At 38.6% G+C, this 25,649-nt stretch overlaps 1 protein-coding gene across 1 annotated transcript in view; it reads right to left on the reverse strand.

Moving 5' to 3' along the window:
- Nucleotides 1-231: 231 nt before the first annotated feature.
- DNER (delta/notch like EGF repeat containing) overlaps nt 232-25,649 on the reverse strand; it is a 136,578-nt gene continuing 111,160 nt past the window's right edge. The window contains exons 9-13 of the mRNA XM_075761076.1: nt 20,420-20,542; nt 16,985-17,098; nt 15,702-15,833; nt 8,002-8,248; nt 232-1,321 (exon numbers count right to left, since the gene is read on the reverse strand). Coding sequence (XP_075617191.1) covers nt 1,210-1,321; nt 8,002-8,248; nt 15,702-15,833; nt 16,985-17,098; nt 20,420-20,542 — 728 coding nt within the window. The 3' untranslated portion in view covers nt 232-1,209. The remainder of the gene's footprint in view (nt 1,322-8,001; nt 8,249-15,701; nt 15,834-16,984; nt 17,099-20,419; nt 20,543-25,649) is intronic.

A 25,649-nucleotide genomic window follows, 5' to 3' on the forward strand; every position in this document is an offset into this window, starting at 1 on the left:
GTTGCGGTGCATATGGCCTGGACTGCAGGACTGCATCATTACTCCAGTGCTGCATTTGTCTCACTTTTGAGAGATTACCTTGATAAGAAAGCCCATTTTTTCCTTTTCAAATTAAGTTGGAATATCTTATTTCAGCACAGTTTATTTATAGCACATTATATGCTCATGTCCTTTCAAATTTATAGAGAACACTGCACTTTCAAATGAAAAAAAACCCAAAGAAACAGCTGCAATCTTCACTCGATAACATTTATTCAATATTTTCTCAAATAAGCAAGAATTTTAAGAAGCCCATAAGCAATCAAATACAGCCACAAAACCCCCATACTTATCCTAAATAAGAAGCACTATGAGGAATACACAATATTTCGTGAAACGATACCGTACATCAACAACTTTTAGGAAACAAACAACTCAAACCATATGCTTAGTTTACTCACAATATAAAAAACTTTAACCTTTAAAGAAAAATATAGATTCAGTCCAATTGTAGAGTCCAATCCCATGCCCACTGAAGTCAATGGAAGTTCTCTCATTGATTTCAATGTTTAAAGGATCATGCCCTTACTTTGCCTCAAGAGGCACTTTAATTATTATACAAGGCCGAGCCTGAATACTATTACAAAAATGTCAAACATCAACTCAAGAGTATGTTTCAGCAACTTTCAGGAAATAATGGAGGAAAAGATTATCTATCCATGCATGGAATAAGGCAAAAGCTAATTCATTCAGATTAGGAATAATAATTTTTACTAGTTTCTTTTTCACAACACAAACATTTTAGACTTTTTTAATTAATGGATATATTATATATCATATTATGCTTCACATTTTTCCTACCTCTACTGAGAAAGCTGGCACTGACATGTCATAAAGAACTCCTCATTAATTATTGTTTTCTGTTCTGTAACGACCACAAGAAACTTATCTGGGTTTAGTAATAGTGTCTACCAAAAAAAAGCACACACTATCATAAGCTTATAGTTTATAGAGCCCAAGGTACATTAAAATGTAATTAATGAAGTTCACAAATTCTGTTTTAAAATATTTTTCCAAACTAAAAGCTGCAGAAAATTGGTTCTTAAATATTCTACAGAAAATTCTGAAGCATCTAATGGTTTAAATTACTTATGCTTTCTTCTTAAAAATATTTAAATTAGGTTAGTAGCCCATCCTTTTGAAAAATAATCCAAAAAAAGATACACTAGATTACAAATCTTTTGTCTTAATCAGTGTAACCAAAGGTTTGTCGTCTGGGCTGTAATCTTCATAAGCAATGGGAGTTGCATCATACATCGCAGGTCGGGATTTCTTGCCAAACCTGGAAACAAAAGAAAGCATCAAATTAAAAGAAGATCCATTAAAACCTTCTTGCAAACAAGAAACAGATTCATACCAAAGGCTACAGGAATTCTGCTGCAGAATTCAGCAGTGTCAGAATACGGAAAGATAAGGAAGGCAAGAGCAAACCTGATACACAGTTTTAGCGAGGCCCTAATTTTACTTTAGAGCCTGCTCTAACAACCAATATTAAGGTCAGGTCATATATATTTACAAAAAATAAATAAAAGACAGCTATGTGACATTTGCATTTGGAAATGCAATAGTTGTGCACTGAATTGAGTTATAAGCTGTAGATGAAGCTTTTAAAAAATGAACTTGAAATCTTTGCTCACCTGAGATCCACTTGGAAAGCATATTATTTAAATTATCAACATGCTGCGCGCTATTTGCAACGCTGAAAAACATTAATGGCAGTTGCAACGCCACGTGAACACACTAATCTAGCAAAGGTTCACAAGCAACAGAAGCCCACCAGCAGCGTGCTCCTCCTGGGCGACCAGCACAGGCGGTACCTGCGTGTGCAGAGAGTCGCTGTGGCTGCATCGTTGTGGCCCCAGTGCTGGCACATCCAGAACTCCTTCTGGTGCCTTTGCACTGCATAAACAATCTATCACCCTTCTGATCATTTATTAAGACACAAAAACAGTGCTAAAAATGCAACCCGAAAGTAAAAAAATTACTGAAGTGGTTTGACCACAATTACAGGAGCTTTAAATAACAAAAAGGATGATGGGAAAATGAGGCATAAAAGGGTCAAGTCTGCTTTCCTTATGGACCTAATGCAGAGAAAATATTAATGAAGAAACAGGAAGACTTATTTATGTAGTGATCTACACAAAGGAATGTTTTTATCTCCTTCTTATGTACCATATTAAGTCTATATTAATTTAAGTTGTGCACACTGGAAGGTGAGATTCAGAGAATTCAGATTTTGAGATAATATTTGGAACAAAATTAACTTGATTTTCTTCCAAGGTTTTTATGCAACTTCCCGATTGTTCCCATTTAATTCTTGGCTGGTTTCAAGTGATCTAGAATTGTTGACAAAACTAAAATGGCTGGAAGCATTATGATCTATACAGTGGAAATTTCATTTTTCAAAGGACTTCAGCTGTGAATAAGACCATACTAGATAAATTTCTATGCATGAATGTCTGCTTTCTTCTGTAGTTTAATAAATACAGACAGGCCACATTCACTCATCAGCTTCATGAGGGATAAACCTGATTTTCTGTAAATGAGATAAAATTCCAAGAATCAAGTGAAGGAATCAAGTTATGGCATCTTACTAAATCAGAGGAAGCAATGAATCCTGAATCATCCTTTTTCTCCATCATTCTCAAGGCTTTAAAGGAAATAGAGCTACTTCATAGATACAAATGATGATGAACATTCTCCAGTGATTTAAATCAAATTTTGCCCTTTCTGACAGGTAGGGAACACATGGCTTGTTGCACATGGTGAAACAGTACAAAATCTGTTCTCTTGTGTAGGTCAGGGTTGACATGTGCCCCTAATTAGCAAACGCTGAGAAAAGACCACAGCACATGTGCTAGCTGTTTGTGGCCTGGCTGAGCCATCCAGCTGGTAGACCACAGTGCTTTGATCAGGCAGTTCAGAAGCCAGTCCCTGCTCGTAACACTAAACAGAGTTAACACAAACCTTGGAGGTCTCAAAACACAATTGTTAAATTGGAAATCTTAGTTCAATGGGCGTGTATCTAGTAGGATTGCACAAGGATGCTAATTTTATCATTTAATTCATAACATAAACCATAAACCAATTACCAATACAATCTGCAAGATACAGTGATTCAAGGGTAATAGTGAAAAGACACAGGTCCCTGCTACAGGGTGTACTGGATCAATGAAGAGGCTGCTTACAAAAAAAGCGCATACAAACAAATGAAAAAAGATTTCTCCAGTGCAAATCAATACAAGATTATTCATCTAACAAAGAGTGTACGCCGGATGGGGCAATCTCAACCTTGGGAAGCACCGAGTCTGGAAAAAAACAGGAGAAACATGATGGATAATCTGTTTAACATTAGCTTTAACGCTGTACTGTGTCTGAGGAACAATTATGTGCTTAGATAGGTAAATAGAGTTTATCAGTAGAACTAGGGAAGTTCCATGGTCTCTATGTTTAGCATTGATGTGTCCATTCATGAGTGATGCTAGCGTTCCTATGTGTATCTCAGAGATCCTTACCAGTGGCATAGGAATCATCACAAAGTCAGGTAAATGACATGAGAATGAGAAAATATATTTTGCAATGAAACATTGAATAAGAGCAACCCGTGTAACTTGACAAAGAGAGACCAGGGGCTACATAACAATTTTGGGGACAGTATATATTCAGCGTAGGAATTCTTCTTGGCACAGGCAGCTCCATGCGTGTGTGTGTGTGTATATATATATGTGAGAGACTGCAAATTCTACTTCACATATGGAATGGGATTGCCCCTCCACTTACTTAGAAGGACATTTCAAAAGATGGCCAACCATAAAAGGTCATTAACCTCAACAATTCCATTCAAGTAGAAGACTTCTGAGAACACTGGATGGCTGAACCCTGAGGAAATGGTATCCTCCAGCTTCTGTGGGATAGGCTGGAGTTCAGAGTTTCCCCAGAAGCTGAAGAAAGAAACCACGTGTTGCTACTCTTTTCAAAAACAGCATCTGGTATAAGCAGTCCACAAATAAAGTTTAAAGAAGAGAAGGAAAAGAGAGAGACTAGAATTAAATAAAAAAAAAGAGCATTCCTATAGGAGGAAAGGATTATTTTTGCCTCCACAGGAGGAGAATAACAAGAAGAATAATTTCCTCTGCATTATTCAGAGAAAAGGCCATGTGCACAAGCGGTATTTTGCATTCCTTAGTATAATTGATCTATAATCCTAGAGTTCCCACAAAGTTGAGACTCTGGCAGAGGACCAAGCAATTGGTATGTGCTGTAGAGACCACAGTACTTGTGCATGTGATCATACTTTCACAGAGGTAGCTGACTGAAACTCATCACTGAAACCTATGTCAGGAAATGGTCAGAAACCAGCATGTGCTGAAGCTCATCAGATTCAGGAAGCTTAGGATGTTGCTGTCTAACAAAGCCAACTCGAACACAGGAACGTGGAGAACGTGCAGTGGAGAGAAGCTTACCCCGCTGTGACAAGATGACTTAATCTGATGAACCAGACTCTTCAGCCCACACATACACAGAACAAGAGTCAGCACACGAAAGTTAAAATTAAAGAAACTGCATTGTTAGTAGTGCAGGAAGATACACAAAGTAGTACAGTCTCTGTATCCAGATATTTTGTGAATTCATTGCGGATGCTTTTCTAAAGTGAACAATCCAGTTCCAACAACAGACCCTGGTTCCAATTCAGTGAAGTCTTATGGCTGCAGTAGCCAGTGGTCAACTATTTCATTACAGTGTTCTCTTCTGGCTTTAAAATGTGTAAGCTTCAACATAAAAGGAGTATTTATTTACTGTCTGCATAATGAATACTAAAGAGAGCTGTGCTCCATCTTGTTAGCAAACTGTCTAATTGTGATCTGCTAATCCTAAGAACATTCACTAGAAGTAGACATTTGTGAGTAATGATCCTTGAGGATATTTGTTTTCTCTTACAGCAAGTACCTTGATGAGTAACAATCAAATTATAAAAAAAAAAAAATCAAGAAAAAGACCTGCTGAGAAACATGAACAAGTAATTTTAAGATAATTTATTGAATATGCAACAAGCATCCACGCTCCCTGGACACCTACTGACTTTAACAGAAACCTTAAATTTAAAGAAAATAATCTACTTTTACTTAGGTCTACATTTTCCCAAATTACTAATGAGTTTGGGTATCTAACAGGGAAAGGGAACAATTTCAAAAGATGCTGAGAATCTATTATTTGAAAGTAGGTCTCTCAAATACAAAAATTCAGAAAATTCAAACCTTGGTATTTTTAACATGCAGATGTAAGAGCTTCTGCAAAAATAACTGTAAAAGTTGTGCTCCTTTTCCTGATTGAAATGACCAAAGCAGTGGTTTATATCTTCCTGAAACCAAAATAAACCCAATAATCTTCACACTAAACCTCTGTGAATTACCTGACTTGGCAGCTCTATCTTGGATTTTCATAAGGCATCCATTCTCTGAGAGAATTATTCGGAAAGAAAACATTTATTTTCATTTGCATTAAGCAGGAATACCTTTCCCAAGATAGGGAAACTCTTTATTGACAAGTTCCAATAATGTAATTTTTAACTGCATAATATGGATCTGAAAAATCATCATGAATATATTCCAGTCTAAGAACTTCTTTGGAGGTTAGTTAACCCTGATAAAAACTTTATAAACTTCTGCCTTCAGTAATAAATGAAGATTCATTTGGAGTAAGCCAGACGGTAGTAATAAAGACCTGAACTAACTTGGCTTCCAAGATTTGAAAGGTTTCATACAGAAAATCTTCTACCATTTTCATTACCTTCTGGTGAAAATGTAAAAAAAAAAAAAATTCTGGGAAAATTCAGATTAGAAAGATCCTGCTTGCTGGTACACTTTTCCTTGGTAGCCTTAGATAGAAAGCTGCCAAATTTGCTTTAAGAAATAAGTAAGAAAACCCAGGTGTTGCACAGTGTTCCTCAGGAGACCAGTTCCAGCAGGGAAGTGCAAAGTACCACTTCATCGAGCAGGATCGACACGTTCAGCACTGCAGCAGTAGTAGGAGGGAGGTGTTTAATTTGAAAGATTAACAGTATCCTTTTGCACCTTGCTCTCCACCCTTGGAGATGTGTAGTACATAACAGTAGACATTCAGAAGGCCAAATAATAAAAAAAATAAAGGTTTTTATGGGCCATAAAGCAACTCCTTTCTCTCCCACTACACTACTAAAGGAAAAAGGAGTTCTCGGGGTGCGTACGGTGTGGAGATGCTGAGCTCCTACTGGAAGACATGTAAGGCTAAGTAGCAAAGGAGACTTCAAGGGAAGATTTAAAATAACACTGATTTTATTGCTATGTTAAATCAACTATACACGTCTTTCTTTTTAAAATATTTACTGATTAATATATTTTGACAATGAGCAAATGTTTCATTGTAAATCTAGTAGGAACAGTTTAAAGAGCTACTGCCCAAAGCTGCGATGTGATTAACTGAGCATGCGGGAACTCCTCATCCATTTCCGATAACTTAGATGACTTCAGCAGTGGTACAAATTAACCTATTTAATTTGCACTGAAACAAAACTGGAGTATTTGGAAAATGAATTACCAGCAATCACCAAGCAATATGTATGCATTTCTCCGTGTCAATGCACAGAAATGCGTCTCCTTCCATTCTTTTAAAAGCATTTTCACGGTAACGTACACAAACATTCTTGCTGGAATTTGAAGTGATCTTGACAAATCCAAGAAATGGGAAAAAGAAACAACAGAAATGAAAGTTCTACCCTATTAAGAGAGATGCCAAATACAGAGGAAACAGCACTGACTAGGAAGCAAAATGGCACAAAACATCTTGGGGTTAGGAAAAAATCTAATAGGTCACAAAGTTAAATCATCAGTTGCTAGTGTAATGCAAATCTCTTCTTTTTTTTAAAAAAAGCAGGTTTCATTTTCAGATGTATGAACAGGAATGTCATAAATAAGATAGGAGATGATTACTCAGTTCATGTAGTACAGGTAAAGCTTCCGCTGTATTTCAAGTTTTGTGGACCACCCTTTAAAAAAAAAAAGAGACACATTCCAGAGTGTGTCCCAGGGAGATAATAAGAAACTGACATGATCCAGGAGGAGATACTGAAAGAATGGGTTAGTTTAGTCTAGGGAAGAAAAAGGTTGGTTTGCTTGGCTTGGTTTTATTATTAAAAAAAAAAAGGGGGGGGGCACCTGATGTACATGATTACTGTAAAGGGAATCAGGATAAATTATTCTTCATCATAACCTGAGGAGCATTAAGAAGGAAATGGCCTAATTCATATCAAATAAAATCCAGGTTGGAAAGTTCTTTCTAACTCTGTTCAACTCCTTTGGAGGTTTTTAAAGACAAATGTTAGCAAGGAGCTAGGTATAACTAATGCTACATCAGTGCAATGCCTAGCACTTGAGGTCTTGAATCCCTTCCAGTCCTACTTTTGTATTATTCTGGCACCCAGTGCCCTGGCTTACAAGTGCTCCGTTAAAATATAAACTTAAAAGGCTACTATCTCTAGGAAAGCGCGTAAGATCGATCCTCATTTTGACGCAAACGGGAACACAAAAATGAGTGATTTGAAGAGAGTCTCACTAAATAATCTGGTAAATTAGTCACAAAAAATCAATGTGGTTTTGCTATCTAATCAAATTGTGTCTATCAGTTAAAAAGTATTTACACCCCAAAAAGAAGATCTTACAGGCTAAGAATTCTGCATCTGTCCCTTTTCACCAGTTACACCAAATAAATTCAGAATAACTCCCTCTGTTTTCAAGGAGTTGTGCTGGATTATCACACTTCAGATGAGAACAGAATAGGGATCAAAAAGAACAACAGGCAACGTTGGTGATCCTGTCTTTTCACAGCGAGGCAGCCCATTCCCTGCCAACAGCAGTTAGATGCACTGCGCATGGACTGAAATTATGTACCGTAACAGATTTCTTTTAATTTACCATCCCCAGAACAAACCTGGCATGTCGGATAGAAGCAATTGCACTACTGAATTCACTGTCAATGCTTCTACAGTTGTAAAATTCTTCATAGGCTGGCCTGGAAGAGCCTTGATATTCAATGCGGCTGATGCGACATATTCCCACAATCAGAATGATCAGCATCAGGACAAAGGCTACGCAGAGAGCCCCAATTATGATGTAAAGGGAGTGACGAGGCATATTTGTTAGACTCTCTGCCATATGCCCAGACTTCCACTGCAGATCTGCCAATAAGAAACGAAAGGTTATCATTAATTAGTATTTTATATCCTTCCTGCTGAATAGAATTATGTTATGGTATTCACTTTCAATATTTCTGTGGAGACTTTTGAAGCTAGAGGGATATGTAATTTGAACCTTCCCAGTCTCCGTTATGGATACATCACCATGCCTAACATGCAACAACTTTGAATAGCACTATCTTGATCCTTCACCCTTCTTTCTTGTAGATTTTTCAAGTCATATAGGAACACTTACCTAGCCTGATCCCCTGTATAATCCAAGTCATAGAAAGGCATCTAGTTTTTCTTGCGGTATAATATACTATGCGCTCTCTAAAGGCAGGTAGGTTTTATTTAAAAGCTTCTAGTGATCCACCAATTGTCTGTGCAGTTTGTTCTAATAGTGAACCCTTCTACTAAAACATGTGGTTTAATATGTATTAAACATACTTGGTTTTTAATTTGAAACACAGGGGTTTGTTATGCCTATCTCCACCAGACTGCAGAGACTTCAAAACCAGCACTTCAAGGCATCTCATAAGATGCTACAGTACTGAGCCCACTGGAGTCTTCTCTCAAGAATAATTTCCCTGAGAGCTCTCAGAGCAGACCTTAAAGTAAAGCCAGTCTGGAAGAGGCTTCTTGTATTGCTTGTATTCCAGACCTTCTTTATAAATATTCTTGATGCCCAAACTATTATCTGTCAATGCCAAACAGATTGCCTATGTCCTCAGATCTGTTTTTCTCTAGCATGGGCCAGAGTATTTCTAATTAACCTGTACTTCCCTCTAGGGTTCATTTTTGGCAGTCTTTTAAGCCTATGGTCTCATGAATTATTTCAAATCAGAACGGACTTGAATCATTCTGAGTACAGAAATCTGACACGCTGCAAAAATTATTTCTAGCAGGTGACTGTTCTTTTTCAAATGGACTTCTGCTTTGCACTGGTTTAGAAACTCCCTTAATCACGTACAGTCTGGAAACAGGGCTATCAAGCACATGCTTTGAGAATTGAAGATACTTTAGAAGTCATTTCTTGACGATGTTGATGATGATAGGTAACAAATTTGAGCACCTGAGCTGGAATCACAAGTTTAGTGGCATCTGTGGATATAATCTCAATCTATGGTAGAAATACAGGGGAACGTATAAGTAGGGAAAAAAAAAAAATCCATTTTAGAGGAAGGTGGGGAGAAAGCCTGAAACTGTAACATGTGGGATTGACCTGGGCAGAATCTGAAGAAATGGTTGCTCTGTGTTTACAATAGTAAAGGTTGTCCTGGAGCGTCTCTGAGCTTGGGCTTGCTTAGACTTTTTGTCTGCAAATGTGAGCTGAGCTTACAGGACTAACTGCTTGTTTCAGTTACCTTCTTCAGAGATCAGTAAAGTTTTGATCAGCCTGAATCATTCAGTGATTTAATGTTTCTAAAGTGCTGTTACTGCAATTTGCCCAGTTGGGATATGAGGGAGAGAATACAGCTGTGCTCTGTGCAGTTTGGGATGGGTTTCTATTTCTGTTCTGCAGCACATTTGTCACACACGGTGGTTTCTGTCAGGTTGTCAGACTAGACCAAATTCAGATCTAATGTGTGCAGATATATGGCAAGACAGTTCTGATTTAGATTCCGTGTCTTCCATCTCTGGATGATAAGGATGAGAGAAATTTCTTCCTTTCTTCCTCACCAGATAAAAATACAAAGATTAACAGCTTATACTCCAAAGATTAGGAGGAACGTATGACAGCTCAAAATCGCAGTATTTCTCAGTTGTCATAGTAATGTTTATAAAATTAATTAAGAATTAGATTTCAATGCGCACCACACAGTCTGTACTGGAAATAATACTAAACCATAATGGTGGTTTTAACTTACCACATGGCTTGGCTTACCTTGGTAACTACATTAATAATTACAAAAGTGGCAAAGGTTATGATATTAACAAATAACCAGAAGGAATTAGAGAATTCATATGAGACATTTGGTAAGCATTTTTACAGTGAATTCTCCACTAACTTTTTAGGCAAATACATTTCATTTTTAAAGGAAAAATATCCTCTTTATAATTAAGACCAATTTAATCTTATTTAATTTGAATTGCTGGCACTGGTAATGACAATAAGATGATATAATAAATATCACAGTTCATCTGGACAACATACATCTTGTCTATTTTGTTGTATATGCAGGACTTGAAAATTAAAGAGTACGGTTTGACAAGAAGATAACCCTGAAATCCTGTTAGGGACTTCAAGCAGATAAAACAGCTGGTGAAAAAATGAAGAAGTATGAATAGTAAATAGAGAGTTGCTCTACAAAAGAGACTGAGTACCAACAGTCTCCTTCATGGCTAGTAACAGAAAATCACAAAAGATAAAATGTGATCTATTTAGTCAAAGGACTCCTGAACACCAGCTTGTCTCCCTCTTGAGAAACCAGAAGCCTGGCTTCATCATGTCTTTTCTGGCATTCAGAGGGATGATTCAATACAAAGGAAGTCAGTATGAAGTGTTTAAATTTAATTTTCAATACATTTTTAACCATTATGCACAAATTGCTGAAACAATATGATAAATACAACAAGGAGATATGGAAAGATGAACAGAAGCAGATCTACTAATAGATTTAGAGCTGAACAGAAATCCACTGCACCATAGATTCAACTCCAGAAGTATAATCAGAAGTGCTGCACCTGTTTATAAAAGAGCTGGATATGGCCTTTCTAGATATGATTAGAATTGGGTTCACATCAGTCAGTCAACTCATAGCTCAGGGAAAGACAGTGAGCGCAAAGATCTTCCCATGGATACGTAGTTCTGTAGAAAAAAAATCTGCAGATCAAAATGCTTTTAAATCCTTTCTGCAAAGTGATTTCTTCAAAAAAATCCATCCCTCTCTATTTGCATAATCCTTTGTATACCTGTTAAAATCCAAGCGCTTTAGGAAAGCTTCCTCAGCTTTGTGTATAAGCCACTGCATTGGTTAGAGAGGCTGCATGTCCATATGTCGTGGTTTAACCCATCAGGCAGCTAAGACAACCACATGGCCGTTTGCTCACACCCGCCCCCCACAGTGGGATGGAGGGAGAGAATACAAAAAAAAAAAAAGGTAAAATTCATGGGTTGAGATACAGTTTAATATGACAGAAAAGGAAGATGAAGATGATGATGATAACAACAAGTGATGCACAGCACAATTGCTTACCACCTGCAGACCACCAACACCCAGCTAGCTCGCGAGCTGTGGTCCCAATCCCTGGCCAGCTTCCCCCCCAGTTATATATTGAGCATCATGTCATATGGTCTGGAATATCCCTTTGGCCAGCTGGGGTCAGGTCTCCTGGCCGTGTCCCCTCCCAGCTTCTTGTGCACCCTCACCCTCTTCGCTGGGTATGAGAAGCCAAAAAGTCCTTGACTTGGTGTAAACATTGCCCAGCAACAACCACAACATCAGTGTGTTATCAACATCATTCTCATCCTAAATCCAAAACACAGCACTATACCCACTACTAGGAAGGAAATTAACTCTATCCCAGCCAAAACCAGGACACCATACTTCTATCTGACTATGGTGAAGTATCATGGTGTCCCATAACAAAACATCATTTTACTTTGATGCTGCATCAAAGTGACTTTAATAGGAAGGGAACATCAGACATTTACTGATGTTAAGCTTATTGAAGAAACTATTGATTACCATCCAATTTTAAACTTAATTGTTCTTCAGAATGTATCTTTATAACTATGCAAAGATTTTTTTTTCCTGTTTTCATTCTTTTAAGACCAATCAAACCAGAATTTTCTAGATCGCATTTTTTATATCTTCCATATTATTATTATTACATATATACATATACACTCTATTAGCTATCCTGATTTGTTGGATAAAAACCACAGTAATTTCAACCTCTTCAAGTGAGAACAATTACCATGAGTAGTATTATATGATTTATTCTCCAAATATTGAGATGGAAAGAAAAGGTCTAGTATTTCTGGTTGAGAATCAGCCCTGCAGTGTTATCAATGCCAGTTAACACTCAGATAATTCCCTGCCTCCTGTCAGAGCAGTCACAAGATAAAAGAACAAATCAGTTAGTAAAAGGCTTAAAACAGCAACAAAGTGTTGTTGCTTCTTCCTATCATTTTAACTTACACAATTTGCAAATGTGTAATACCAGCAGAAAATCTGAGCTCTTGAACAGCAGGCAAGGCCACTGCAGTTCAACTACAAACAGATGCTACATGTAGAGAAATACGCACTAAGCAGAGACAATCCCCGTGCTTGAGAGAACAAAGTTGAGACAGAGTTTTATCCACTCACTCTCTCATACACTTACAAACGAGGTCAGAAAGGAGTTAATATTTACGAACCACAGATGTAAGCTTGACCCTACCTGTCATATATAGTACTCAGGGGCGTATGTCCCTCACAGGGGGAAGTAGGCAAAATTGAGTAGCTGGACAGTAGAAGGGGCTCCCTCCATCCTCTGTTCTTCTCTCATTTTCCCATGCATTATATGCACCTCACTACGCATCTGTGGTGCAAACAGTCAAACTCTTAGTGGCTAGAGCATGACAGCCAAAGGAGGCTGGACTCCAGAACAAGCATCACTGATTTCATATAGCACATTGGCAGGGTTCAGAAAGCATGCAAGTCCATCTGTTTCCCTTTGGCATCTGTTCATCCATAACATAACAGAAATGTAATTGTTCCTACACTGAGGTACTGCAGAAAGTATGATTCCAGGGTGATTATTGCTTTCTCCAAGAACTAAGCTCATCTGTCTGTCAGCCCACTACTTATTAGCCAAGGCAGGTAGAATTACACTGCCTTGCTGATCACCTTTGTGGTGGGTTGACCCTGGCTGAGGGCCAGGTGCCCACCAGAGCCGCTCTATCACTCCCCTCTTTCATTAGACAGGGGAGAAAAGGTACAATGAAAAAAAAAAAAACTTACGGGTGGAGATAAGGACAGGGAGAGATCATTCTCTAATTATCATCACGAGCAAAACAGACCGAACTTAGAGAGGGAATTCATCTTATTTATTACTAAGCAAAACAGAGCAGAGGAATGAGAAATAAAACCAAATCTTAAAAACACCTCCCCCCACCCCTCCCATCTTCCCGGGCTCAACTTCACTCCCGGCTTCAACCTCCACCCCCCACAGCGGCACAGGGGGACGGGGAGTGGGGGTTACGGTCAGTTCATCACACGGTGTTTCTGCTGCTTCTTCATCCTCAGGGGGAGGACTCATCGCTCCCCCGCTCCGGCGTGGGGTCCCTCTCACAGGAGACAGTCCTTCACGAACTGCTCCAACGTGAGTCTCCTCCACGGGGTGCAGACCTTCAGGAGCAGACTGCTCCAGCGTGGGTCCCCCACGGGGCCACAAGTCCTGCCAGCAAACCTGCTCTGGCGTGGGCTCCTCTCTCCACGGATCCACAGGTCCTGCCAGGAGCTTGCTCCAGTGCGGGCTTCCCACGGGGCCACAGCCTCCTTCAGGTGTCTCCACCTGCTCCGGCGTGGGGTCCTCCACGGGCTGCAGGTGGAATCTCTACACCCCCTCATCCTCCCTCCATGGGCTGCAGGGGGACAGCCTGCTTCACCATGGTCTTCACCACGGGCTGCAGGGGAATCTTGTTCCAGCACCTGGAGCACCTCCTCCCCCTCCTTCTTCACTGACCTTGGTGTCTGCAGATGTTCTTACATCTTCTCACTCCTCTCTCTGGCTGCAAAAGCTCCCTCTAACTGTTCTTTTTCTCTTTCTTAAATATGTTATCACAGAGGCGCTGATTGGCTTGGCCTTGGCCAGCGGCGAGTCCGTCTTGGAGCCGGCTGGCATTGGCTCTATCAGACACAGGGGAAGCTTCTAGCAGCTTCTCACAGAAGCCACCCCTGTAGCCCCCCCCCCACTACCAAAACCTTGCCACGCAAAACCAACACAACCTTCAACACACGTGCTTCAGGTAACACTAACAGCCATGTCAGTAAAAGCTCATCTGAGCATCTTTTAGCATGAGCAGTATCGCATACAGGCGGCACATAGCATTGCGCTCCCAATGACACGATGGTTCTGTACCACACAGGGAAGCGTGAGCACCATTCACAGAGACAACAAAAAGGCAGTGCTGTCACCATCTCTGGACTAGCTAGCAATGCTCTTCTGCAGTCTTTGCTTTCAACAGAAAGCACTGAAACTGAATTCACAACCAATTACAGGGAGAGAAGGTCATAAACCTGTCAAGATAAAACTTTTGTGTCAGTCCAGGTGCGAACAGAGTTGTCTTCTGGGTTAAAGTAAGGACTAATATCAAGAACAGAAATCAACTTAAAAAGTAGTCAATATATTTAAGTAAAGTTTAAGTAAAAGAGAGAAGCTTCATATGCTCCTTGTGTAAATGAGATAGTGAAAACATTTTTTATTCCAGCCTTTATGTAGGTATTTTCTCATGAATGTACAATAGGAGCTTTCTGAGTCCCTTCGTCTGTTTGTTTTTTAATCTACCACCTATCCCTGCAACGTTAGCTGTGCTAAGTGGTGTAAGTCCCCTCACACAAACTTGTGTACCTGTATAATGACTTGAAAGGATCTATGACCACAGTACTTGAGCATTTAAAGCAGTTAAATACACAGCTAAACTCCCTAGTAAAGACAACATATATAGCCCAAGAGCAAGACATCAGGGAAATACAAAGCAGCTCCGTGAGCAGCAGAACTAATGAAGCCTAATTTCTGTTTTAATTCTTCTACAGCTGGGCTTCATACTGTCTTCCTCTCATGGACTCTCTAATGTTCCATAAGGATGCGGTTACACTTAGTCTTTTCTCTGCACTAAGAAGCGAGATCACACTGAAGATGTTCCTTCACTAGACCCACCAATTGAACTTCTCTGTCTTACTAAATGCTTAGGAAATATTTTGGTTTTGAGACCTTTACTTTTCTAACAACTGTGGTGGAAATTGGCCTATGGTTGGAAAAGTTATTCCTGAAAAAGTTGGTAAATATATGCACACCCAAGTCATAGCACAATTACACAGGACTTGTTTCCTTAGGTAAGCACATTCACAATTGTGTTGCTGAAACATCACTAGAACTGCAGGTGCTCAGATGTCAACGCAAGTCTGTTAGGACCATGCTTAGAGCACTATGGAAGTATGCTTTACCCAAAGTAAGTATGAAAATAAGCTTTGAAGCATAAGTGCAATTAAAAGGCAAACTGCTTAGTGCCCAGCTGTGAGACAGCATCTCTGACAATCAAATCCAACACATCTCAAAGTAGGGTGCCCAGAAACAGAATTTTCTAACTTTCAGAGCCACTTTTGAAATGTTATGGCCTAAAATAAATGCATTTAACAGAATTTTGATAATTTACAGATGATTCAGAGTATTTGTGCAGATAGGTAGAGACAAATATAAATTTCTTTATTATAATGTATCATCTTTAGAAAACTACAAAACTTACATATTTCACAGTTTGCACCGACCCATCCATGTGGACAATGGCAGGTGTAACCACCAGGCTGATCTATGCAAGTTCCAGCATGGTGACATGGGTTGCTGTCGCAGTCATTTACATCAATTTCACATTCTTCACCTTATATCAGAGAAGAAGAAAAAAAAAACAAAAAACAAAAAACAAACTTCTATATAGTGGATGCCTTACGTAGCAGGTAGATCAGTAGTCACTAGATTTTTCTCTAGCTGCAAAACACTTTGCAGCTCAATAGTATCTTTATTCTCAGATCAAAAGTATTCTATAACAGTTTCATGAAATAACTCTCACGTAGCCTCCAAGAAGGAAATCTATTCCTCATTCAACCAGGTGAAAACAAAGTCTGAGGGCTAAGTGACTTGACTAACTTCACCCAGATTATGTATGTCTCATTTCTTCAAATAAAAGTTCCATCCCAAGAAAATGTGGTATACAATTTATCATATATATTCTGGAGTGCTATACAATAATGTAGATAATCAGTGCCTCTGAGAAACAGCCACTGTAGAACAGTATGGTGGGTTGACCCTGGCTGGATGCCAGATGCCCACCAAGCCGCTCTATCACTCCTCTCCTCAGCTGGATGGGGAGGGGGGAGAAAATAAGATGGAAAAAAACTTGTGGTCAAGATAAATACTATCACATTGGATATTCCCTTATATGACTAACAGAGCATCAGGTTGTAAATTATCTTGACAGCAGATATTTGGATTACATCAATCAAATCAGGTTAAATACAAGGCCAAAGGATTAAATGGTCTGCTTACCATTACTCTGAAAGTGTAAATTGATTCATAACAAGCACTTTAGGGCTTTTAGCAATTGCATGTTAAGGTAATGTGAATCTGCAACGGAATAAGTTGTTTCTTCAGCTCCCAGTAACTAAGGTCAATGTTAAAACATTTTTCAGTTTCAACAGCGTCCAATTAGTATATTGGCTTACCCGGAAGTCTTCAAAATTTTTTTGAAATGCAATCTAGTCTCAAGCAGTAAGGTCATAAGGCATGTTAAATAGCTGTTAGCTTAGTGAATTCTCTTTAGTAACAGGCTTTTTTTGCTGCAAAATTTTTAAAGTTCAAAGCAGTTGCAAGTAATGTCAAGAACTTTTCATTCTCACTAGACTGCTTATAATTCAGCAAAGTCCAAATTAATTTGTTTCTTTGAAGAGACACAGTCTTACTTGGTATTTGTCTTCTTTTGGACACAGTGAACCCTGACAACTAGACGTTCTGTGTAATGTACAAATTACTTGCCTGTATATCCAGGTGCACAAATACATGTAGCATTTAGACCTTCACTGTCACAAGTGCCACCATTCTGACAGTTGATGTTAACACAAGGATCTTTGTATAATTCACAGTGCCTTCCTGAAAGATAAAAATAGTAATTGCCATTAACATGACCTATACTGACAGCGTGAAATCAGTACATGCGATAACTTAACTTCACCTGGATGAGCACAATGATGTGCAGCCCCCAAACCTGTCCTATTAGGCTAATGCCATAAGACTAAAGCCATATATATTATGGTGGCTAAATTTTTTTTTTTTTTTTTTTTTTTATTTTTACACACATGCCTTGTCTCTGCTCTTCCCACCCACTGAGGCTTTGGGATAAGACATGTAGGGCAATTTCTGTTAACAAGAACTGCTGGAGCATCCATGAAAAAACAATGGTATAATAAAGCTTAATTTGATCGGCTATCTAATATTCTTCAATAAAATGTAGACAATAATTGTCTTCAGTAAGAATTTTATGTAATAATTTCTTTCATAAAATACATAAGCATTCTGATGCCTCTCATTGACTTTTGCAGGGAGCCAAACAGTATAACTAAGGCAATAAAAAGAGAAATTAATTAATTCAAATGTATATCTAAAAGTAAATAATTAGGTTTGCTCAACTTCATGCCACTACCTTCGCTGTCTCATTCTCAGGTGTGGGTTATGTGAATTCAGCAGCTTTGCCTTGCAGAAGACAGTGCAAACCATATCTGGCATGCAGAACATAAAGCACAGCAGATTCCCACCTGGGGATGGGGAGAGACGCTCCACTGCCACTGCTACACAGTCATTTTCTCTGGATCTACTTTTCAGATAAAACTAGAAAAATCAATACCTGAATGACTTAATCAGTGCATGGATGGCACTGAAACATGAAAAAATAAATGTACCTATATGAATAATGAATGATAGGTGGCACTTCATTTATAATGTATCTACTACAGTGAAATTAGCTTGCATTTAAAATACCTGCTTAAATTAATGTAAGTTTCAAGTCTAAATCTAAGTCTTATTACCATTCTTTGCTTGGGAATTAATCTAAAGTGACCACTTAGCTAAAATCCTAAGTTATCTTTGAGTTTTCCTATTCTTATACTTTTTACAAGAATTTCAGCAAACTGAAGAGCAGGGTTCTGAATGCTTCCATGTGATAACACAAATTACAAACACATTTTTTCACTTTTTAAGGTGGTTCATGTTTCCAAATCCTTACTGTCCTGCGAACTGTAAAGATGCATAGTCAATAGAAGCATAAACTCATATTGTTTGTGATGTATAACTGCAATACAGCTTTGGCATCAGGAAAATGTTTCTCATCATGAGGTAGTGAATGACAGTGAAGGAATGATGTTGCTTGTGGAGATTACAGAACCTACAATGATGGAGGACTAGAAGAGGTTAGACAAATACATGTGAAAAGTGGACATGCAGCTGATCCTGCCTTACTCCTTCCCAAGCTCTTTCATGAAATACCAATTGCGTTGCTCTGGAATTGGGCAGTTTGTGAATATGAATTTGGAGAGTTTGAGACACAGAACTATACGAGGTAAAATTAGTGAGAAAATAGTCTCTTTAGAGAAAAGAATACAAGAAAGAAAAATCTATACAAAAAAGGAAGAAATTTGACACATAATATATCAGATGTATGCATACAAGCAAATTTATATAATGCGTGAACAATTAAAAGGAATGAACTTAGTTCTCTAATGTTCAACACTGGTTATGTACAGCAATGCAAGCTTACACGAGTTATATAAAAACAATCATCTCAAGTTAATAGTGATAATTAAAAAAATATAAACCAACTTATTTTATTTTTTTCTTAATATATGTATATATACACACAGACTTGTACACACTCAGCTAGGGATACACAGACTTGTACACACTCAGCTGCTGAAATCATTTTGTCAGTTTGCCAGCAGCAAAAAGGCAGAGCACTCTAAGTTTGAGCGTCCTGCAGCTAAGCAGCAGAAGGCAGCTAAGCAGAAGCCCCCAGGTCCATGCTGGCATATACCTCAGCCCAGAGCAGCGATACCAGCTCTCGTCTATTTGCCAGCCAGGGGGGTGTGGGGGCAGAAGGGGGGGCTGCAGATGGGGACGTCTGCGTTGGTGGTGGTAAAACAGAGGCCTCTAATGGCCCACGTTACATCTTGAGCTGGGTACCTCGGCTCTATTCAGTAGTGTCACTGAACACCTTAAGTACTGGAATGAAGAAAGCTCAGTAATCGGCCAAAACTGCTTACAGGACCAGGTGCCCTGCTTTCACTTAAAGCAAAACGTGCTGCGCACACAGTGCTTTCAAATGCATGTACAGGCTGGATGAGAACAGACCATGAAGTCATAACATTATGGTTAAGTGCTCTTTAAACTATCATGAAAAGCTGAGGGTCATTTCCTCACTAAGCCTCTAAAATGATGAATTGTGTATCTATTGTTAAAGAGGAGTGCAATCACCAGCATGAAATACATATTTAGCCTCAAGCAGCTGCTAAGTGAGCGTTACTCATCAACACAGATAAGGATTGATGCACTTAATGAGAAAATGCTGTGGTAATGTTCCTTAAAACGTAGTCATTCTATGTAAAATATATATTTTTTTTTAATACTAACATAGAAAATTACATTCAAAATCTTCTCACAGCACAATTTGAAACTGAATTCACAAAAAAGTATCATTTTAGCCCTTCACAGAAGGATGTCACAGACAGCTGATACGTGCTACTCTGTGTAAACCTGAAATCCACAAGATAGAAGATTTTGTACAACAAAACACACACTTTTCTGCTCTATTTTATAAATTACTTAAGAAATGCCAGACCAATTCCATTTGAACATACCCAGGAATAGCTCCAGTTAACATGGGAAAGCAGTTACAGACCTACTACTGTCTCTGGGCTTTACAGTCTTTTAAATGAACAATCAACATAAAACTTTCATTTTTACTCTGTTGTGCTACCCTGTTTCAAATACTAATCTTTTATTACTGTGTTTTTAACTCACTTCACTGGAGAAAATAAGTAAAAAAAGAATTTGGAAAGCCCTCCACATCATGACTTCTAACAATAACGATGAAAAATTTTATTTAACAGTTATGTTTTCTTTTAAAAACTCATCACTTTCTAACATATCTTTAAAAAGCAGAAAAAAGGACACCTAAGAAGAACAGAGGGAAGCCATTTGTTGCCAAAGACATACATTCCTCATAGATCAGCTAAATCTGAACTACTCATTTGAATAAAGAGTATGGGATCAAGATCTACATCGAAGTTTGTTTCCATTAATTTTAGATGTGGGATTTATTTCTGTTCAATGGAGGATGTTGTATATCTCTGTTTGTAACAGAACCTACCATTAAAAAGACATAGAACAAGTCAAAAAAAGAAGAGGCAAAGCCCATTTTACCTTCATATTCAGCAAGGCACACACACTCATAGCTGTTGACATGGTCTCTGCAGGTGGCTCCGTTCTGGCAGGGTGCAGAAAGGCATTCGTTATATTCCTCTTCACAGTAAAGGCCATGGTAACCTACATCACACAAAGAGGAAATAAAACAAGCTATGAAGCACTTCCCAGTAAAAAATAACAATTAGGCAACGATAGAATGTGGGCAGATACTTGCTAATTGAAATGTACTGTGCAGACAGATACATGTTAAGCCACTGATTTTAAGGACATCTGCTCCCAGGTGAAAATCACCAAAAAAAATCCTGGAAGCACAATGTTCTGAGAGAAGCCCCAGCCATTGCCCCCTGCAACAAACCACAGCGAGGCCGTGAGCGTGGACACTGGTGACCAAGGCCACTAGGAACATCGTGAATACCCACACTCTGATTGGAAAAAGGAATAAACCAACATCAATGTATGTATCTCCTAGCTTTCTTGGATCCTTGCATCGAAGCCACTTTTCATCAAAGTGGTGATAATTGTATAGCAGTAGTTAGAATGATAGTTTAATTTTAATGCTGTACAATGTCAAAACACTGCAGAAGCATTAAGATACTTAATTTTTTACAGTATTCCCAAGCTGCAGGCAGGTATTATGGCCTGATTATGCAGGCATAGAAAGTAGCCCAGAAAAGCTACAAGACCTCTTAACGGCCACTGAGTCATTTGTATCAGGAGGTAAGAAATAACGAGTTAATCCACTTGAAATAGCACTTTTCTCATTATTTAGTGTGCCATACAATCATTAGTCTTAACAGTAGTTGAAATTACTTTCTAGACATAGTGTATTAAGTCAAAGTAGTACCTACTCATATTAAGTAACTGCATTAATTAGTATAGTGTAACACAGGGGAAAAAAATAGCTGTAATGCTAAAATATGTTTGCCTGATAATATTGGTTACTTGGTATTAAATATGAAAAATCATAAGCCTGGTCATTTTGAAGACTATTATATTTGATACCAAGAAGCTTGTTCAATTCTTCTTCAATAGACCCAGGTTATATTTCTGTTAATAAAAAACTTCCTCTCTTTTTTCGTGTTACTTTTTTATTTTCTTTCTTCTTTTTTTTTTTTTTTTTCTTTCTTAAGGTAAGGGCTTTCCAACTCCAGAAACAATGTGTAAAGTTATAGGCAATTAATACATCAACAAGTAAAAAGAGGTTGGTCATAATGCTTAGTAAGTACAAATAATGCATTTAAATGCAACATAAACATTGCTTTCTGCCTGACAGACAAGCACTAGCATAGAAGAATTGTAAAACTGCTAGCATATTTGACCAATGAAAAAAGTACCAGGTGATTTGCTCTAATCTTTCTAAACAGTCATTTCCCCCTCTCTGACAGCACAGGGGGTGCTTCATAATTAGCCAAATTATCTTTAGGGGAAGGTTCGGAATTTATGAGATTAAACAAAGTATGTTCTTATCTTTTTTATATTAAAACTTGCATCTTTCATAATGTTTACCCCCTTCCTGGAAATTACAGAAAATAATGGAGTGACCAAACTTTTGTATTTTCTACATCTCTTCAACTGTCAGCTATGTGCTGCTAATAACTGCAGGTCCTCGCATCTGACTTGGGGCATCAAACAGCCTACCTCCCTCTCAAGCAAACCAAAGACCACACAGTTAACATCACCTGAACTGACTGGATAATTAACACAAATTAGTGCCTCAGATGTTTTAGTAAATGGTTTGGCTTCATGAAACCATAGCACCATCTCCTCTTTACTCATCCATGAAAAGGGGAGGGTAGAAATTCTAGCCCATAGTATTGTGCGCAGAGTAATGTCAGAGACTTGGTACACAGTGGTTACCACACACTCTTTCTTCTGTTGAGCTGTTATTTTATAATACTTGCCTGGTACTGAAATCAATGTAGACTGGGAAAATTTTTATTTGTTATAAACAAAAGCTTGTCTCTATTTGTCAACTTCCCTCAATGTTCTTGAAATTTCATTCTGATGAAGCTCTATATTACACATTTAAAAAGGCAGTTTCAAATATGCCTTCATATTAAAAACACTGTTACAAAGAACCACCTTACAGAGAAGATATGTCATGGAATGTTAACAGTACATAAGGACACTCTTCCCACCCCACCATGGATTAATTTTGGTTAAATCCATTAAACATTTACCTTTCTTGACTCATCATAGCCGATATTCCCCTTGACCTCCTGTTAGTGTGATATAATACCATGAATATGTACTTGCAATCTATAATACAATACCATGCGCTGGAACACTGTTTATATGCTTTTAAAATCTTGATTTACTCATTACATATAGCTATAAAAGCAATCGATGAATAAGCATACAGTGAAGATGCAATGGGCATGAATAAAGATGCCAGGGAAAAGGCCTAAAATGCAGAGTGTAGATTCTGCAATGTCATTTTACTTCTTCAGATAACCTCTAGTTAGTAGCAAAACTTACAGCCATGCAATGAGGGTATCTTTCATGAACAAAGAACCAAAGAGAGGGGTAGATTCTCATCTTAGGAAGTGGTAATCTAGATTCACTCTCCTGGTCTAAATTTTCGCCCAAATGCTCACAGAACCATAGGTAACATGACAAATGCCACCTCTGGACACCATTTCCATCCCCCTCCCTATTATGGATAATTCAAAATAAAACTGTATGAAGATGCAACATGTTAGGACTACACAAGATGTATATGCAATATTACCCACTGATTCTGCACAAAACCGTCTTTTCATAGTAAATGGTTAGTTGGACTAGGAGCTTAGGAAACATTTCAGAAGCACTTTTCCAAAGCTGTTAGCCAGGCTATACAGAATTAATTATGATAAATATTATGGGTTTTCTTATTAAACTACGATGAAGTTTATCTAGCTTATGATGAAGGGAAACATCCTTATGTAGTGACATTTGTAGCCAACACACAAACCACCAAAATCAGAAAACTTAGAAGAAAAACATATGGGAATTCCCTGGGTTGAACACCCATGAAATTAGATATTTTCAGAAAAATGTTTTCCACTTCTCACCTTTCCAAGGGAACAGAGGGAATTTTGGGGCTGAATAGTTCTGGTTTCCCAAATTAATATGAACTATCGTATCACCTCCTTCAGATTAAGACAGCCCACGCTGTCAGACCCTGCACATAGTGAGGGAAAGATATTTTCTCTCTCCACGAGAGGGCAGATCTCACCCACACACAATTTCACCCTCATCGTCCTCACCCTGGTGCCAGCAGCTTCCTTCTGCTGTACCTGCTGGGATGGACAAGGTTCTTCGGTGGGACCAGGCACCCGAGGGAAAGGCACGTTTCTTCTCACGGAGCCCAGAGGCACCATATCATTCTGAACAAGCATCTCTGTCTGTATTACTGCTTTTAAATTATACTGACATATAAACTATGTGTTATACTGAATTCATACATATCTTCAAAAAGACTACATAAATAATTTCCATATTTTCATTAAAGAATTTGGATAGAAACAGGAGAATTTTTATAGATAACTTCAGAATAACAGATTCTAGTATAGTTGCTTCCTCTCTTTCTAGTAACATTACAATTCTGCTTTTATGTTCACAAGCAATGCCAAATACAGCTTTTTGCATCTTTTGTGGTGTAAAACATTCCTGTGGACATATTCAGAAAGAAACAAACCATTTTCTACATTAACAACGATTCTCCAGATGCTGTGCCCTAAGCAGGGAAGAAGAAAAACACATTGGGCATTGCAGCTGCAAAAAGGGCAACTAATGTTGCTAATTTTTTTTTTTTCCAGATCACTAGAAATTGGATATACCTTCAAAAACAGAACCTTCATGGACTCAAGCAGAACTTGCCAATGATGGTCCCATTCTTATGTGCTCTCTTCAGAGGCTGAGGAATGCCCAGGGAATGCAAAAAACCCCTAAAATAAAGATGTCCCTATGTTACCTCTTCTCCCTCTACATGACTGTCCCTCTGCTACTGGTCTTTACAAAGGCAGAAACAGATCTGGTGTCGCTCTCCTCTGGATTCCCAAATCCATCTTTCTCTTTCTTAAGCAACAGGGAGGCTGCCTTGAAGAGGCCAGGATACATGCCTGATGCTCTCTGGCACAGTCTTCAGAGCGCTACCTGTCGAGGTATACTTTCTTTGCATGTGGCTATGTTAAAAACTGCAAAAGGGAGAAAATGTGAAAGGGAGCACACAATCTGTGTCACGCAGGCTGATGAGGAGAAGACATGGGTTTTGTCAAAGCCATCAAGAGCAGTTGACAGAGAAAAGATACAGGACTGCAAACTCTTGAGAATATCTGCGCTATGGGGTTAACAAAAGAGGAGAAGCTTACTCTTCCTTTATAAATCAATAAAGAACAACATTGAAAGCTTTTGAGGTTTTCTTAGACACTAGCTCCTCAACAGTGATTCTCTGGGCTTATCCACATGTAGCACTTTAGCAAATCAAGGCAGCAGGACAAAAATCCCATCTTTATGAGAAGGCCTAATGGGATGCAATGCAAGAGAGCTCTATGTTGCAGGGAACAGCATCAGTTCATATACATGGCCGCTCACTAGCAGAGAGTTGCATGTTATATAGTCAAGAAATAAATGTATTCAGTTGAAGTCTGAGCTTATATAGCAATTAAATAAGAGAAAGAGAAGAGCTGCTCCAGATGGCAGGAAGGTAGGAAGGCATCCTTACCAGCCACAGCCAGATTGCATGGAGGGTTGTCTTAATGTAGAAGCAGAAACAAGAGGAGAAAACAGAAGCAATAAAGGGCTCACAGACAGTCTGGAACTGGAGTTAACCTAAAGTCATTTCTGCGAGAGCCTGCATTTCCTGCCCCAGTTCCAAAATGTGGGAAGGGAAAAGACAGAGAAAAGAAAAATTGCTACTGCTACAGACAAATGTTGCATTTGCCTCTGCAAAGGCACCGAGATAAACCTGTGCTCCTATAACCGTCTATTAAACTGCATGAGCAGAAAATCAAGTGCAGAGGAAACATACTCCATGGCACTACTTCTGAAGTTGCAACCACTTTTCATACCCTGTGGAACTGTTTCTAACACTCCTCTTTTTTCTCTCCCCTCTCCCCCCTCCCTGCTATGTTCTATATGTACTATCATATATATTTACAAGGTAGAGGGCAGGTGTTAATGTCTGCACATGTGCTTTGCAGTTTCAAGCTCCATACCTCTATGTCTTTAAGAAAGCCAAATGTAA

This window comes from Balearica regulorum, chromosome 9 (genome assembly GCF_011004875.1).
Source record: "Balearica regulorum gibbericeps isolate bBalReg1 chromosome 9, bBalReg1.pri, whole genome shotgun sequence".
NCBI classification, from domain to species: Eukaryota; Metazoa; Chordata; class Aves; order Gruiformes; family Gruidae; genus Balearica; species Balearica regulorum.